The sequence below is a fragment of the Eutrigla gurnardus genome (genome assembly GCF_963514095.1).
Source record: "Eutrigla gurnardus genome assembly, chromosome: 2".
Lineage (NCBI taxonomy): Eukaryota > Metazoa > Chordata > Actinopteri > Perciformes > Triglidae > Eutrigla > Eutrigla gurnardus.
The window spans coordinates 21896778-21915781 of NC_139916.1; the positions used below are offsets into that span (position 1 = coordinate 21896778).

The 19004-nt window shown below is 46.5% G+C and overlaps 1 protein-coding gene across 1 annotated transcript in view; it reads right to left on the reverse strand.

Annotated features, from left to right (window-relative positions):
* Nucleotides 1-5570: 5570 nt before the first annotated feature.
* Nucleotides 5571-19004, reverse strand: part of shq1 (SHQ1, H/ACA ribonucleoprotein assembly factor) — a 31511-nt gene continuing 18077 nt past the window's right edge. The window contains exons 11-12 of the mRNA XM_084037725.1: nucleotides 16470-16590; nucleotides 5571-6432 (exon numbers count right to left, since the gene is read on the reverse strand). Of these exons, the coding sequence (XP_083893851.1) occupies nucleotides 5781-6432; nucleotides 16470-16590 (773 nt within the window). The 3' untranslated portion in view covers nucleotides 5571-5780. The remainder of the gene's footprint in view (nucleotides 6433-16469; nucleotides 16591-19004) is intronic.

A 19004-nucleotide genomic window follows, 5' to 3' on the forward strand; every position in this document is an offset into this window, starting at 1 on the left:
CTCCGTGCCAGGGAACAGCGATTGAAACGCGGCGGGCGGCCGATCCGTGACATGCTGACAGGATCGGCATGGCGACACATGTGTGGGTATCTGCTTTCATGTAACACACCCCGGAGGGGGAGGGGGAGAAATGTGGTAGGAGGCCAACTCTTGTTATGTGTGTCGGGGGTGAAAAGGAGAGGTGTTGGGAAACGCCGCACGACTGGGTGGGACGCACGTGGGCTGGCTGACACCACGTGAAAGAGACCCCGCAAAGAGGAGCCGGGTGGGGATAAGAAATAAGGCCAGAAAGTGAGAGTGCGTGAGAGAGTGTGAAATAGAAAGAGAAGGTGAAAAGAGAGTGCGGCGGACGACCTTTGGAGGATGATCAAGGTGGAAAGTCCGTGTGTTTGTTTGCATTGGGAATGTCAACAGAAGCTCCAGGAACGACTCCGCCGAGTGAATTCAGAAAAAGGAGTGTGTGCTTCTGTGTTTACGCGCAAGCAGAAGCTCTTATCCGTGTCAAGATCCGGCGTCGGCTGTGTCAGGGGAGCTCGTCTGCGGGGCGCTCGGGGAGTTTGAGCATGAGAAAACCTTTGTTCACCGTCTGGTTGCAACACAGCAACATCCGTAAGGCATCATTAATCTCGACTCGGAGCCAAGAGGGGCAGAAACGCAGAGTTGACGTGAAGGCTAAAGGGCACCGTCCTGTGGACACAAGGCAGAGCAAACACAGGCACCGCCTCGGAGGTTCTGCTCAAGAGGCCCCCACTCTTTCCCTTCTGGCGAAACATCAAAAGAGCCGCCACGGTGATTGTTCAAACGATCACAGCTTGAAACGAAGCGACGCCAACAGCTTGTTGACACCGACCAGGAGAGCTTCACCCAGTTTGTTTTTGATTTCCCTCCCGCGCCGCTTTCCTTTCAGGAGTCATAAAAGAGCCGCTCAGTTTCCACGAAAGCAGAGCCGAGATAGAGGAGAAATATACACGCAGCCGCCGAGGAGGGAGAACGGCAGAGAGCAGCAGCGTTGATTTGTTGTTTCCAACTCCCCTAGCACTTAGAGCTTCCCTCCAGCACATTCCCTTGCTGAAATATTAATCGTGTTTGACAGCTGTTTTAGCTATGAAAACAAACAACACCGACAATTTTTTTGGGGGGACGCACGCTCAAGCTCGGGGCTGGCTCAGATCAGGAACAACTGTCGCGGGCAAAGGGGGGACGGGCTCGAGATCGGCGTCGCAACGTGGCAACGCAGCCTCATTAGGAATGGACTGTCGCCGTCACCAGTGTGAAGCGTTGGCGGGCTGCTCTGTAGCGTCGTAACGCAAAATGGACATTCATACATGAGCAGGTCGTGACTAAGCCTCATTCACGGCCGCTCTTCCAGGTGACTCCTTTATCTTAACACCAACATCCCTGCGACGCCAACGCACTTAACAAGGTGGTAGAACGATGCAAGCTTACACACACACACACACACACACACACACACAGCTGCAGCACGGCAGAGGCAATTTGCAGCATTAAGCCGCCTGATAGCACATGTCCACTGAGAGTTAGGGAGTGATTTAACGGACATTGCTCACACCAATTAGAGCGAATCAGCCAGGCAAAGCTACTGACGACAAGTGGATGCCGGCGCTGTCAACACACACGCACGCACGCACACACACACATGCACACCAACACACTAAGGAAAGGGGGTATTCCACTGTTTCTTTTGTGATTAAGAGCATGAAAATAGCCCATTTAGATAATCCCTCCCCATCAGCGCTGTCAGCCTGAGAGACACTGACACATCCCATGCACTCATTCCCTCATTACCATACGCCAGTCATTTCAAGAGGGCCCGACTACAAAAGCCAGAAGAATGAGCTGAAGGGAACAGCCACCTGCTTCCCCCTTCTTTTTTTTTCCGCGAGCGCCGGAGCCGCTCCTCGTCTCCTTGGCCAGCCGAGCCTGGAGCGACATGACACAGTGCGAAGGCTACAAAAGGGAGAGCCGAGCCACACTAGGCGACATGGCCGGGCGAGAGAAAGAGGGCGCACAAAAGGATTTTCTATTTGCACGCCCACTGGAGGGGGTCAGGCCCTGGAGAGCACCTGATTCATTTCTTCTTGAGGGCTATTAATCTTTTCAAGCACCAGAATCACTTTGCCTCTCAGGAACGGGAGAGGAGATTGAGTTTTCTATTACAATCAACCAGAGGCAGCGTGTCGCAGGGAGAGAGAGGGCAGCGACCACACCGTCCTGGCTGCCTTTCCCATTTGAAACAAAAACAAGGGAGGGAATAGCCGACAATATAACATTAGTGGGATCATCAGTTTTTTATTTCTACACGCGGCGTGGCAGGGTAGGTCGGGGCACAGTGCGCGGCCAAACAGTTATAATAAATATTCACGTGCATAAAACCGACATGATTTCCGCGTTAGTTCCATACAAATGGACGGACATTCCCAGTCAAATCAACATGGCACATTATGGGAACTGTTGCCATAGCAACCGTCGTAGCCAGCTAACTGCTGTATAAACTAAACCAACATAAGGGGCGTTCACACCAAACGCGAAGTACATTTTTCACGCAAGTAAATTGCATGTAAATACAATGCAAAGACGCAAATTCGCACTTGGAGGCCTCGGGCGGTGCGAATGACGCAATTTGACGTAAATTATGCGGCGTGAATGAGGCAAATTTTCAACGTGCTAACGCGAAAGCCAATCAGAGTTGAGAGTCTCCTCCTGTCGTCACTCGTCATCAGAAATCAGAAATGGAGACAAAACGTATTGTAGAGGTCTGTGGTCTCCCAGAGCTCTACGATAGTAGCAAGGCGCAGAAAGGAGTAAATTTAACAACTTCATGCTTTATCCTCACTCAGTCACAGAGTAGAAAAACACATTTCTATTGCCCCGGATGAGGCATTAAAGCTTGTTGACAAGCTAGCTAGCTTGTCTAGCTAGCTAACTAGCGGGCAGCTGGCCAGTTAGCTAGCTTGCTAATTAACTCTTCAACGCATCACTGGTTACAGAAAATGAAATGGTGGGTTGGTGGCAAGCAACCGCATTTGCACAACAATTGCCATTTTCCCTCCAAGACACATGGTTTTTATGGGGATTATGTGACAGACTACTTCTTGGCCGGGTGCAGTGACTTCCTGGAGTTTCTGTCAAGTAGTGAGCTTTTGAGAGTGGAGTTGATCTTACCTAACTCCCATCAAGAAAGTAAAAAGAGTGTACATACCAAAAAGTTGATGTCAAATTGCTATTTCCAAGGTCAAGACTTTTATTCCGGCGTGTAATGGTTACTTTGTTGTATTCTCTAAAAGGCTTCAAGATTTCTCAAGAAAGAAGATGTGGCAGCGGGAGATGAGTTGACCTTGACCCGTCTCCTCGTGGTTAACATTCTCCAGGTACAAATAAAGTATGCAGGTAAGTATGTGGACTATGGAGCCGTTATCCGTTGGCTAAAAGGCAAATATATCACGAGCCTTGGTAGCCTTTCCTTATTCGACATGTGCTGTTGCTAATGGGCTAATTACCACAGTGGCCCTCATGAGTCCTGAACACATTACTCTGGTTTCTTAGACCCTTCAGGGTCAAAGGGCACACCCACTACACGAGTAAGGGGCTGATTTATCAAATCCAAGTCAAAATAGAGCATAGACATCACATTTATTACTGCCCTTGTATAATTTATCAGCTACGTTCATTAAACCGTGGCCGAGTCGCTTGAAAAATGTCTGCAGGCGAGGAGTATTAATTGCAGAAGAACCGAGTGAAGTGCCGAGCTTGGCCGCGGATCCCCCCGGTCAGGCTCCGAGAAGTCTCTGCACTAATGGGGGAATATGGAGGCCACTTTAAAATGAAAAACGGCAAGAGAGCCCAGTGTCACTTAATCAATGTGAAACCCCGGCGGGGAGAGAGAAGCACCGCCTGTGGGGGCCTCGCCGTCCCCGGACTCATGTCCCCAGAACGAAGGGGGTTTTAAATGGACCGGCCCTCACGATGTAAGTCATCTCAGTCACAGCAATGATGGCGCCCGCTCCCAGGGGGGTGGTGCTAGGAGGTTGTCTCTTCTTGGGAGGTGTCTAACAACACCATCCATCATGGTAACACAACACTGCAGACGCTGCCTACCCAAGGAGCCATCATCACCGGTGGCTCTTCCTGAGCCGCCTTCATTCACACAGGAAAAAATTTGCCTTTAGAAAAAAAAAAGAGCCTGAGGCAACACTGTAGCCATGCTTGACCAACCACTCCCTCAGCCAGTTATGACCTATTAGAATCACAAAACCTGCCAAATCCAGCTAATTTGGGTACATTCTGTCTTTTATTTCTCATTCAATTACAGTAATAAACGTCCACTCGGGGGACACATTAAAATCTTTTTTTTTATAGCAGGGTAGGTGGATATTGCAGCTGCCGGTGAATGTGGACATCCCCACGCGTTTGCTGGCCTGAGTGTCAGTGAGTCTCTGCCGGCTCTGTGCTGCCTCGGGGCCCCTGGGTGCTCTCATCTCTCAAACGAACAGCTCCCGCGCTGCAGCCCAGCTCGCAGCTCTCATCTATCTGCCTGACATGTGCTTCCTTGTTTGTTTTCTCTCGCCTGCTAGACGCGGGCCGATGATATTGAGCTGTGTTGATGGCGCTCCGCCATTCATGCCAGATGAATCGATCACTCCTGCGTGCTCCGCAGCACCGTTTAGTGCCGACAAGAGCCTCTTCCACTTCAATCAATGCCTTCCCTTCTATTTATTAGGCAAAGAAAAGTTTTCTAAAAGAAGCCGAAACCACTTTGTGCATCAGTCACAGTGGTGCTCCCTGGAATGGCAATCCTGCTTGGTTTCTCTTAAGCCCAACATGCATGAAGACTGACTTAGTATGGTATACACACGGAGAGAAGTCCTGCACTAGGAGCTGAGATCTGGTTCACAAGCTATACGCAGGCAGCTTGAATATAAAGCAGCAGAATATAGTCAGAGAACTGTTTCTTCATTTTCCAGGACGTATCCATTTTAAGTGATGATCTAGCGGGTATGACCATTGATCACAGGAAAATATAATAAAAGCTACCAGTTAGCAGCCAGCAGTAACTAATATTTACACATGGAGGATAACGGTACTTTGTTTGCAGTTTCAGCCACTGAAGTGTCATCCAACTTGCATGTGACGTGACTTTAGATTGTGTGCACAGTGTTTCCACCACATGACGGCCTATTGAGAACGCTCTCATCAGTGAACCACCATTGGAACGATTATATGATCCCCAACACAACCTGGCTCTTTCAGATGGCAACGTTATCTGCTCTGGGAAGCTTTGACAGAAAGCCAAGTCATTCTCTGCCAAAATGAAGTAGGACGATGTTGAAATCATTTTCCAGAACACAAGATTTTCCAGAGGACCTGACTTTTACTCTTATTCTCCATGTTTTTTTCCATGACTGGAAAATTGGTCAAGTGTTTTTCAGGTTTTCCAGGATGTGTAGGAACCCTGAGAAGAAGGCTGTCTTTATTTCTTCTTCTGTCCTCTAATGAAATGAGACTACACTGGTTCATTAAATAACCATAGCATTCAATAACCATTTCATGAAGTAAGGGTTTTAATGAGGCTCAGCAAGTTCATAGAGTAAGAGAATATTTTTATAGATATTAACATCCTTCCTTAAGGACAGTTTAAAAAAAAATCATACAGAAATTAAATCATTAAAAACCAAATAGTTACATTTTCTTACACGCCTTGCACAGTTGAGTTAACAGGGTAAAAAATGAATCAACTGGCTTTCAGGTTCCACAACAGTCTCTCAGCAGACGAAGTCGCTCTCATCTAGATCCTCCTGAGTTTGCACGATGAGCAGAGGGTTTCTGCGAGGACTCGGCTCTAACAAAGTCCCACTGCTGCTCCTCCCAGATGCTGCGTCTGTTTCTGCTGCAGAGCCGCTCGCCTGTGAACACAGTCTCTCTGCTTTGTAGTTGGAGTCTTGAGAGATTTTCAGCTCCTCTGCCACCCGCTCCCCAAGCTCCTGGATCAGCTGTCTGGAGCCTTCAGAGGCTGAGGGGAGAGTGTCCACCTTATCCTCCGCTGAGGAGAGTGTGATCGTGGGCTCCTGGGGGATGGGAGAGGCAGCCGAGATGGGTTGGGGCAGTAGAGGGTTGTCCTTAGACAGCTGCCCTCCTCCTCCTCCTCCCTTGTTGGATTCGGTAACGCCTTGCCCTTCAGCCTCAGATTCCTGGCTATCATCGGACGAGTCACTGCTGCTGCTGTCACTGGAAGCGCTGCTGCTGTCACTGTGGGATATCGGAGTGTGGTCGGAGGCTCCCTGCTCTTCCTCCTCTTCCTCCTCCTCAGCCACCATCGTCGCTGCCTGCTCTAGCTCCTCAAGTTCCAGCTCCAAGTCTTTTTTCCGCAGGACGGCTTTTTGTAACGTCGCAGCCAAGCTCGACATCTTCTTGGACCTGGGAAGATAAAAGCAAAAATAGTTTCCCCAATAAACCTGGTGCATGATTACGCCAAGAGCCGGAAAAAAAGAGACATCAAACTACAACTCCATCAGTGGTACCCGAGAGAGGGAGAGAGAGTGAGAGTGAGAATGAGAGAGAGAGAGCGAGCGCGACGGACTGATTGACTGGCTCTGCGTACTAAAGACATAGCCACAGGATAACCATCTACAAATCTAATACCCATTAACCATATCCCATTCTCATCTGAATGCTAAGTAGACGGCGATTTGCCAAGGCGAAGGGGGCTCAATGAAATATGGAAATATGGATGTTTAATAATGTAGGGAGATGAGCTGCTCTGATACATGGGGATCGGGCTCTACTCCTCCCCCACCGCTGCTCTCCCTGTGAGAGGTGATAAGAGAGGGAGAGAGGGATTACTCCTCCCCCACCTCCGTCCGCACATGCAAACACGCGCTCACTTTCACCTCGGCATCCCGAGAGGCGAAGCTAACAAACAGTGGGAGGCTGCAAACGGAACAGGAGAAGACGAGGGAGCGGCGGTCGGCAACAATCGCAGAGGAGCCTTTCGTATTTGTACAGTGGGATTTTAAACAGGATATTGTACCCAACGACCAGGCTGTAGAGGGAAATAAAGCTGCAGATCCTGGTCATTTTAGTCCCAGGACTCATTTTCAATGAACGAGAAGGTTCTTTCTGTTTATTGTTGCCGGCATTTCCACAGCGAGACGAGACTGACGAGGGCTGCTGGCGGTTGTAAGGATAAACACGTTTCATCTGAAAGAACAAAAACAAACCTTGGCTTTATCTCCCTGCGACAACATTTGCTGCTGCACGTTGAATTTAATGAATGAAATGCAGAGGAGGGAAATCCAACTATGTCTCCTCAATAAATCATCTGTTGAGTGTTTGATGGTTATTTATTTGTGCTTTAGAGCGGAACCGTAACTTTATCTCTTATTTACCGCACCGCTGCTTGGTCTCTCTTCTACCGCTCACCCTCTCAGCTCGCCTGCTCGCTTTCTCTTTTTTTCTCCCCTCGAAATGCTCTCCCCTCGTCCTTAAATGGTCCTAAAGTACTGGAGTACTTTGCTTTATGAATGAAGCTGTACAGTTGAAGCAGCGGCGCGGTGCATGTTTGACCAATCAGTGATGGTTATCGCTTCACACCTCACCCAGAAAGTTCCTGTACCTTCAGAAAGTACTACCCCCCAACCAGGGCTTTTCTGGGGGGTAAAATGTCCCTGGTACTTAATATAGACCCTGGTCCCTAAAGTCTACAACGCAATGAGTTCCTCAAAAGGTTCCTAGTCCTTGAATAACAGAATGAACACAACCACATTTGAGGAATAAATCCTGCAGTATGGAAGCAGGGAAACCTCGAATGACCTGATAGACTGCAGTCGTGCACAAAGTCCGACTGCAACAGCATCAATAAATGTCTGGACAGAGAATGTCTCCGAGCTGCAGCCCCACAGCTCAACGCCTCCACGGATTAAGATAATGTCCTCATAAAAGCAGTACATTAAACAATGTCACCTGTCCCCTCCCTTCAATTTTATAGCTGTGTCCCCACAAGACACAGGAGTCCTTGAAAAGAGAAAATGTGTTTTAAAGCTGATGAATGTCCTCCGCAAAAAGGCTTCATTTGTGTGAAGCCATCAGATTGTTGGGAGGCCCCCGCTCGCACATTATTCACGCTGGGAATTCCTGCCATGCTGCCAAAAACTTAAGTGGTTGCTATTCGTCGTCCAGCGCGGTTAAGGCGTGTGTGCTGCCCCTATTGCCATGGTGATTACAAGATGACCTCTGCGGGTCACTGCGATTCAGACTGCGTCCATTCAGGGTGGGAGAAAGTGTGTGTGTGTGAGTGTGTGTAGGGGGCTACTCTTCCGCTGCCATTCACATTTTCACACTGGGCTCCTGGTGCCCTCTCTGGCCCAATTAACCGACCGCTGAGCACCAGGATGGCTCCTCATTACCGTGCAGTCCTAATGAGCTCCCTATTCTGGTGAGTAAAGTGTTTATGGAAGCAGCGTGTAGGGGCTGTGTATTCATCTAAGACCTCAGGAGGGACTGTGTAAACAGATCTTATAGTTGAGCACATTCTCCTCTGTACACTAAGAAAGGAATAATCTGGGAGGGGTGGGGGTTGGGGGGAGGTGGGAAAGAAGGGAGATGCCCTTTCTCACATGCACATTAATCCAAAAAATGTTTTGGCAGTTTCCTCGGTCGCTATGTGGCAGAATTTGGAAACAGTAGCCAAAGTCGATTTTCCTGCTAAGATGCTTGGGCTACTTGCCAGCTCAGAAATAATTCTTGAAAAAAAAAAAAAAAAAAAAAAATCCCCCTGTGTATTCAGTCATGGAGCTGTGAGTGCAGCTGGAATGCATGCCATTCTGAAAATCTGCTACAAAATCTGTAAATCCTATCAAATAACACCCACAACGCACTGAAAAGCTAAAACGGTGTGTGCATTGTGAAGAGGAATGTGATTGCTTCTTGCATTAAACATTGTAATATTCTGTATTACCATATTAATCCTTTAATGCATTCTATTGATCCACCTGACAAATATGGTTTGCGTAGCCAAAAGCATTAAATAGAATATACCTCTGTGCAATCGAGCTACTAAAAACACACCGATGAGCCACACTGGTGCTTCAAACTTGATTGGACTTGGACAGGAACTATGTGGGTTCATGTAGGGTCAGACTAATAATAGAAGTGTGTGATGATGTGATGGTGTTAGAGCAAATGTTAAGGCGTCACCAAATTGCATCCAATAGTTGGGAAGACATTCCACTCAAAACCTAGAGTGTGAACCTCTAGTGGAGGAAAAGACTGGGGATTAAAAAGCCCATGGATATATGAACCAAATGTCATGGCAATGTGTAGTTGTTGAGATATTTCAGCCCAAACCAAGGTCCAAGTGTTGGACCGACTGACTATTACTGCTTCCCTCAACAGTGGAAATGAGTCTTCTTCACGTCTGTGGGGGAAGCTGATTTTCCAGCACATAAATGCACCACGCTGGAACTATAGACGAGGACTGGAGACACCTTCCTTCATCTCCACACACAATGGTTAAGTTGTGAACAAAAACGTCCTTCTCTGAGCGAGCCGAGTCCAGCGATTCTGTGGTCTGTGAACGCCACGAAAGACAGGCGCGACTTATGAAACAATGACAAATGGGCCCTTTTCCCCCACAGTGACTACATGAATATCAAGACATTGAAGCGCGACCCTGGCTAATGATGACGAGTGTGTGCAGGCTGTGTGGAGCCTGTTTGGGTCCCGGGCTCTATAAAAGCCACGTGAGGGCTTCCTGTAGCGAGGCTGGAGCAGAAGAGCCTCCTGCAGCACAGCCACTTCAAAGACTGCCCCGTATTCTCTTTCCCCCCGTGGGAAGTCATTATTGAGTTAGCATTGGGGAGGCGCGCTTGTTTTCTCTCCCCTCCTTTGCTCTGTGGTTGGAGAAGCTCAGCCTGCGGTGAATACAAAGGCTCTGTCCAGGAGGGGGGAGGGATAATGTTGTACACAATCCAGTCATTACTACACCGCTGTTGTGGCTTGCCTTCATTAAACTGAGGAGGGGACGGCTTTTTCAAGGTTGGAAAACTTCTGGCGAGACAAAGAAGCCTCCATCTGCCAAAGTCTTTAGATGAGAATGGGATGTGTGTGTGTGTGTGTGTGTGTGTGTAAGAGCTACATTACAATCTGACGCTTCTTTCATCGGGCTCTCGTTCATGAAACAGCAACTCATTCAGCACGTCTGTGCTGGTGAAAACATTGCAGATAAAGCATGTCTTCAGATGTATAAATCTGTGTAATACGAGCACCACGTTTCCTCGGTGTAACTCTGCATCCTTCGCTAGCTGAAGGGGATAAAAGCCGACACTGGGAGATGTGATCCGTCACTGTGACTGAACGCTGGAAGGGTCTGAGGCATCGGATGCCACTTTGATTCCAAAATGAGAATCGCAGATGTATTTATTCAACACGCCAGTGTTGGAGTTCAGACTTATAGCTGCCAGTGAGAGACTGATTGTCCTGTGCAAACGCTGATGCGTCATAAATAGCTGTTTACTGTCAGGTATGGACGTTTTGTTTGCTTTTTACAACCTGGGGCTTATTTCACATCGTCGTTCCTATCAATTGTGATAAAATGTTACAGATTTCATGACAACTTGTCCAGAAATCCCCCAGTTTTACACTGCTTAGTCGGATCAGAAAACTTAGGCAAATATTCAAATTGTTAGCCAATGTGTACTTTGGATTACTGTACTTACAGCAGCTGTACAAGCTCACGCTTTTTTAGCAGCAGCAGCTCTCGAATGGAAATCTCCTGTTTGAATGAAATATGTCATGAGCTATTGGACGGATTGCCATCAAACATTGTACAGGCATTCATGTTCCCCAGAGGATGAAGCCTATCGACCCTAGTGATCCCTTGACCTCTCCTCTTGAGCCACCATCAGGTTGACATCCGTGGCTTTGGGTGAAACGCCTCAACAGCTATGAACAAATCTACAAAAATAAGATTGACTTTCCATTTAAGTCCCAGTCAAACAGAAGTTGGAGCGTCTTTAGTTTCTGCACTGTGATGTCACAGTTGATGTTTCTACGATCCTACGCATGAAAGTGAAACGTTGGCAATTTTCAACCAGCTGTGTGTCACTTCAACGTAGGCAGAACATGCAGATGACGACGGCCTTCCTCCGTGCCGCCAGCGCCTGAGCTCCTTGCATGTACCATTGCCCTGCAGTGACACAGAGCCGGTTGAAAATCTGAAAAGTTTCCTCTTGAATGAATCAGAGATCAGCTACAAAGTTTTTGCACATTGATATCGAAACACATCTCTTCCTGCTCTGTGATTTGACCCACAAGTACGGTTCTGTGTAACCAGAGTGGCTAGCTAGTCGCCTAAAGTCTCATGTGATTGGATGTTTTATTTAAGTAAGTGCCCCCTAGAGTCAAACATTTGGAACTGTGTTACAGTAGAGAAAAGATCTACACGTAATAAGAGATGAATGAAAAATGAACACAAGGACACAGGATAAAAACTGGGGGAATGTATGTTTCATTCCCTGGGACTTTGAGGTTTTGGATCTGGTGGAGCATACAAAAGAATGTGGAAGAATTCTTTAAAAGCCACTTTCTGTTGTATTTCCCACACCATCATTGAAGTTTAAAAGTCCAGTTTTATCTACAGAAGAGAACAGTCTTCACTATTGCAGGCTCTGGTGTGGTTCTTTATAAAAACCCATTTAAAGCCCTCAGGCTTGGATTAGTGTTCATTTTTCTCCCCAACATTGCAGCGTAAGCAGCTAAAACGTTCAGTTACACTCTACTGTTGGGCTTGTGGGATCTTTACTACGATCTGCTTTTACGGCCCGCTCTCACCTTCTGATTTATGTACTCCTTCAGACATTAAAGTCCTCAAATTGCATTACCAGTGGGTCTTACATTCAACTCTTAATATCTCGTTTATATCTGAAATGTGACGGGCATGATGATATTAGGAGCTGTTTTTAAATCGGCATCTGTTCAGACAGAAGAATTCCCATCACTGTAATCGATTGTAATAACTGGAGTGGGCACTCCAAACATGACAAGAGGAAATTATGCAAACGCAGTGTGCGAGTCTGTGTTTAAGATGAGCCTGTGTACTCAAGATGAAAAGCTGGAGTGGCCTCATGCTGGGAGGAAATCTGTACTACTTATCCCCGTTAGCTGGGAGACATTTGCATCTTTGTTCTCCCCAGTGGGGGCCTCAAGGATCCCCTTCAGTGCTGAGGCTAACATCTGATAGAGCAGCTCCATTATCTGTGTCAAAGCCATCATCAGGATGGCCTTTTGACAGTCATGTGAGGCCGCCTGGTAGTTCCCTGCAAACATCTGGTTGTCACGTCAGCTGTGTGGTTGAGGGGGAGGGGTTGGGGGCTTGGCTACGGGACAATTCCCTGGTTCTTTCCGGGCGGGGAGCATCACACCACAGAAGTAGCCTTCAACACCCAATTGTAATTCACACAAGTAAAATGAAAACAACTATTAGGCTAACAGCCATAGGGGAAAAATCTGTGTATTAATCCCCTTGTGTTAAGCAATCACAAAGAGGTGTACTGAAGTGAATTGACCAGCCATGCACGCCAGAGGGGGGATGGGTGTTAACACGACGCCACCATGCACAAGTGCATTCTCAAGGCGTTTGACCCTGTAATTGACCTCGCCACCCGAAGACATTTCCCAGCGGTCGGCGCTCCAGATGTTATTCTCCGCGGGGGAGCTGCTGTCACAAGCTGCCGACTCTCCCTGGCGGCCATTGTCATGCACACAGCACTGAGGACGAATGAGACGACAGGGGAGGAGAGCGTGTCGAAATCCCGAGGGCTACCTCATCCTCCAGAAGAAAAAATAGGATGCTCTCAGGATAAAGAATGTCTACAACTTTATTGTTGGCACTTTCCTTTGTTGTGTTCATGCAGTGCTGCACACATTCTTTTCAGTGTTGTCCTGCCTTTCTTCAGTGAAAACAACACCCATTGTTATGCTGTCACTTCACACCTTCCATTCACAACTATTTGAGCCCATCATTTCGTCTGTTGTGGCGCGAGGCAATTCCTTATCCGTTTTCAGTCTCTTGGGGGAGCAATGTGCGATTGTCCAATTCCCACAACTTATAGACAAGTACACCGATTCACTCCACAACGGAAGAAAAACACTCGGTTCCACTAATGAGTTCATATGGAAACATTATTTCACCTTCTCTCCCCCATGTGCACCCTGGAGCACATCACTTGTATGTTGTAATGCCTTTTTTCCCCTCCTGCTAAAATCCCCCAAAATAAAAAAAACAATTAATAAGGGTGGGTGGATGGTTTGAAACGAAGCAGCTCTGAAAAAAGGAAGTTGTAGCCCTTCTGATTTAACTGTGGTACTGTAACACAACACCAGGCTTATAAGCTTCGTCTGTGCTGGCTGCTGTGAATCTACGTTGGCCTCCCTCCAAGCTTTGTGATAAAGGGAAAGACAACAAAGAGAAAGGGAGTGAGACTTTCTTCGTAGTCCAGCGGCTCTGCAGGGGACTTTGGCATCGGAGGAGCTCCAAAAGCATACTCTGAAACTAATAGGCTGGTGACTGCTGCTCCATTTTAGAGGAATATCCTCCGCCAACTACAACTGGGAGGTGTGGGGGTGAAGTTGAAACAGTTTCCATGAAGGAAACGGTGTTAAATTCTGGAACGGTGACCAATGTGGCAGAAACCCAAAAAAGTTTCAAATCACAGAGACAACGGCGAGAGCGATTTGCTTTGAGGTGGTACTCTTGATTTCAACACGCGGGGTTTCTGCTCCGACTCTGTGTCGGAGTAAAGGGGAGCGCCTGCCCCGAGGCTTAAATCACGCTGAAGCCTTTACGAGGTTGTAAATTTGAGACCGATGTCTCGGCAGTCAGAGGAACTTTAGGAGTAGAAATGCATGTGGGACCGTAAAGAGATTAAATAAATCAACCCCTCCCAGCCAACAAACAGCCATTAATCGCCACGTCCATCACGCGTGCAGCTGATCGCGCCTGCCTCGTCGGCTGCACGCAACGACAAGATACAGGGATTGCACCGGGGGTGTAGATTACATCTCATCTTACCGCTCGGCTCCCAGAGGCGACTCACTTAGCGGAGGATGACAAATTCCGCGCGGGGGAATATCTCGCACTGAAGAAAGCAATGCCTACACGATCTGTCATCAAAGCTGTCAGACGGCACAAAGGGGCCGCCACAACAAACCGCATGTGTGATAGCGGATGTTGGTCTGTGGAAACCGCGATCGCTCCAAAACCTCAGAGAGCAGGCCTAGTTCTCCTGTGCTGCTTTGCATTTTGACTGCAGGCTCCTTTTAATATCGTACTCCAAAACACGGGAAGATGGTTTCAGAAGGCACTAGTGACGATTGCACGAGGATTGCATGGGATTTCTGAGAGAGCGGTGAGGAGGAGTCGTACAGGAACTGGTTGTTCTTTCAAGTGGTTTGGAGATAGAAGTGGTTTTACTCATCTGAATGGCTTTTTCATAACATGTCAGCTTATATGAGAGGATCATTAAAAAAGGGACCTTCACTTCCTTTTATTGACAGAAAAAAAAACAGAAAGGGGAAAAGGAACAATTCAATCACAGGTCGCGACTACGAGTGTACGGGCTAATCCATTTCATGATCGATGCGGGGTGTAGTAGGAGTCAGCGTGCAAGGTCAAGCTGGCATTTAGTTCCAACGTACAGCGGAGGAACAGAGAGGAGGAGGCGGTGCTCCAGTGGCCCTCAGCTCAGAACAGACTGATTGAGTTGTTCAGTGAGTTGACAAGAGAATCTGTGTGCTGCCTGGGAAAGATAGAGAGCCTTAAAAGTAAGTGTCTTCTCAGAAAGGCATCTTTCCCACCCATTAAAATGGTATAAGATGTAACTTTCCCACATTAAAATGTCTAAAAACAACTCGAGCTCTGTTATTCATTTTGTTGAGTTGTGTACTTAAATTATCCCAAATGGTTCCAATGTTTTTCAAACCTACAGAAAGCAGTCATTTTAATGCGTTTCTTTTGGTTGCCTGTCAATGCCGTCATATCCCCTTTTTACACGTGTCAGCGTTGTGGTTGTCTGCCAGAAGCTTTTATATGCATTTGTAGGCCACATTTGTATTATGTTTTATAACACTTAACTATATATTTCAACCTGAATGAAGGATTTCAGTCATCAGATGTCCAGATTTTAATGTTATCAGAGAAAGAAGCTGAGCAAACCGTAGCCCCTTTGGGATGTCTGCCGAACAGCGCTGATTTTTAAGGTGAAACTGCTTTATTCAGGTCACTTTGTTTTGGAGAGGAGATAATCTGGCTCCCAGTAAAACCTCCTATCTGATGAAAGAACTGAAGGAAACTGGGAGAAGCTGACTGCAATGAAGGCATTGGTGGTGACAGCAACAGCTCCCATGATATGTACGTCACAATCTCACCGAACCGTGTCTTTAGCTATCGCTTTGTTGGAAAGACCCCTAGCAGCAGAAAAAAAATGACATATTGTACGTTTAAAATCTCATCTGTGGCATTTAAAAAAAAAATCTATTTATCAAGTATTATTTATGCAACAGACAAACAGAAATACATTTAGGACAACAGAAAGGACAACCTTCAACCACGTTCACACACCCCACACCCAACCAGGTCTTGCCCCCCTGCCCATGCCCAAGAAAAAAGACATATAGTTCTCTGAGACAGCTCAACAAGGTTTGATAAATGATATGCAAGTTTAAGATGGAAGGTAAAAAGATCATCTGTGGAATTTTTTAGAGCAGAATTCTAGATTCAGTTGTAAACGTGTAGCAATGAGAAAGTGAGGAGGAGGAGGAGGAGGAGGGGGGGCACTAAATCCCTGCAGACCTTTTATCGTGTCTGCATCTGGGCGCCGAGCCTACAACATCAGGCACACATTTTTCAACTGGGCTTTTTCCAAGCGAGCACACCACTTGGCTGAACGCTGGCCAAGAGTAAAACAGAGCTCATTACTGAGCAATGTGCTCGCAGGCTCACATTTGAAATGTGTAAGTAATTGTAAAATACGCACTCGGAGGAGGAGAGAGCACTCAAACCTAAACCATTGGGAGGGAAAAAAAAAAAAGAGTTTTGTGCGTTTGGCTTTGCGATGCTGTAGAGGACGTTTACACCCACGGAAGACATGAGAAGCCCCGGCTCACATGTACGCTCTTTAAACTTTCATACACAGTGGATCTGCTGAGTGCGGCCAACTCATTTGAGGCTCCCTGACTTTAGTTTTGACACATGATAATGGCGATAAGGGAGATTGCATCTCTCACTGGCTCGGTCATTCAATTGGCCCCGTTGTAACAAATGACTCGTCTAATCCTCTCCTCAGAAGCGCTGACGCATGCCGGGGGCTGAGTGGCACTTCACTCTGAAGGTAATGCTCGGAGGACGAAGGTCTCGGAGGTGCGTGTGTGTGTGTGTGTGTGTGCGTTGGTGTACTTACTTGACCCTCTGGATCCAAATGCAGTAGTCTGTGATGTACAGATCGTTCAGTATGTAGGCTGGGTCGTTCTCTCGGAACACTTTGTGAATATCCAGCAGGCATTTGAGGACACAGGCTCTCCCTGGGCACAGGAACACACCAAGGAAGGCAAATGGAAAAACAGCGTTATTCGCGCTCAGTATTAAGGATGACAATGCACTCCAGCTGCTGGCAGACGCAGCGTGCATCTAAAGGCTCGCAGTCATTGTTCCATACATAAAAGCTGAGGTACAGGATCAGAGGGAAAAGCTGGCGAGCAGCAGAGTAATTTGATCCAGGCGGTTTAAGAAGAGCTCCTGGTTGCGAAGCGGTTCGTCTGAGAAACAAGAGGCAAAGGAGGCAAACTATTTTTGGCATTCAATCTGTCAATTTAATGGTGGCTCCGCTCAGACTTTCTGTCAAACCTGTGTTTGCCTTGATCCGTCAAATATAGCACTGAATGCTTTTGATGATTCTCCACTTGACAGCTATTCACGTGTGCCCATGCTGCATCGTTATCATCCTGATCTGAATCTGTGTGATCTGACAAACCCGGAGGCCTGATTTATTTTATTACAGAAATCAATAATTCAATCCAGCAAAGTAATGAACCCCCCAACCGTGCATGCCATTAAATCTAATAAAGTGAACTTAACCACACTTCCTGAAGCTTTAAAACGTCTCTGTTTTTGTCTAGCATTTCTTAAAATCCTGTCTGTTCTTAAATGAAGAGATCGACTTTTCAAAAATCTCAAGCCCCGAGGGAGGCCAGCAAACAAAAGCTCCTAACACAGGAGCAATCTTATCATCGTGATATTGGTGAAATGATGCCTCGATAACGGAGACAAACGGGAGAGAAAAAGCTTATAGTTTTAACGACACCCACCAGGAGTACACTTCAATACATAGTATGTGTATATATTTATACATCTATAGAGTAGGGCTGTCAATGTTCATGCTAGTAAAGAAAATCTTTAAAATGAATCGTTTCAAATTAAAACCACAGAACTCTTGTTTTCTTCTGGAGTTAGTGCTGCTGAATTTGGTTCATCTCTCCAATAAACAAATCATCAAAGGGTAAACGTGCGCTATTGGCTGCAGCTAAACGTGAAGATGATAAGATAGAAGTATCATTTCAAACAGCTCTCAGAGTTTCAGCATATTCCTGTCCTGCTGTTAATGGGCAGTTTTAGTGGTTCTTTTTTAAATAAAGGATTTCATTAAATGTAGATCGTATGGACCCATTAGTAGAGGTGAAAAGCTGACCCTCATTTCTTTGGAGAAGGTTTCCACTTCTTACACAGTGCTCCCTTAAAATGAAATCTTTATTTCATTGTATTTCAATTATGTCTTAATGTGGATCCCTCATGGTATCCTTCAGCATGTGATGCAGTAGGCAATTCATTACAGAAGCTTAATCATGATTTAAAAAAAATCTTCTGTCAGCCAAACAATGTATTCCATCAACTATTTTTAACTGTGAAATGGTGGGAGCTTTGTTACGACGCACATGGCGTGGTTTATGGTCGGCACCTGCACTGAAATATGCTCAGAGATCATTTAGCTTTCAGCACCACAAACGCATCACATGGAATCTCCATTTGTTACTCTGACAAATGGCTTTCCCCTGCAGCATGCAACGAGCCAAACAAGCCGCAGCACTTCTCCCTCCAATCAGGCGTATAAATAGTCTCATGATGGGGCCGACAATTCACCAAGGGCCAGAGAAAATGCTCCTCCACACCTCGGCAGAGCGGGTTGGCATTGTCCAGAGACATTCCAGCCAAATCAAAATAAACTGTGCACTCCCAGTGAGGAGAACCTTAAACAAACATTTGGTTCTCGTTTAAGTGAGGGATCGTATGCAGGGAACTCTGCCCTCAAATGCAGGACTTGGATCTTGTAAGGCGAATACAAACTTGCTTCCAAGTTTTGACTTATTATTAACAGGGAAGATTCATGAGTTGTTTGCAAGGAATCGGAGGAAAGGTTGCTCTCAGTTCAGGACTCATATCCTTGGTGAGATAGGCAAGTGAGCAAAGTGTGTTCGTTAGGACAGAGCAGGTTGTTCAATGAGCGGGGAAGACCCAAATGTTTACACCCACTGTTGCATAGATGCAACAGTGGGTGTAAACTGGACAAAAACAAAGCCGCTGGGTCTTCTGGACAAAAATGTAATCCACATTGCAGGCTTTATTTCCAAAATGAAATGAGAACACCAACATTTATATTCATCCAGCTAGAATCTGTATAATAATATGTAAACAAATACATGTCTCATGTGAGACTTGGACCCCCATCAATGTTTTATGTTTCAGTCTTACACCAAAAACATCTACTCGGTGCTAAATTTGACCATAGGTTAGTTTATATTATCTCACAGAAAATGTTTTCAGAGGGATTGCATTTATAACTCTCCTTTCTGTTGCAAGCAAACCCTGTTTTGGGTTACCGTATTGGCTGTCACAACATAACACATGCAATAAACATGAAACATGCAATTTGTGGGAGAAAGTG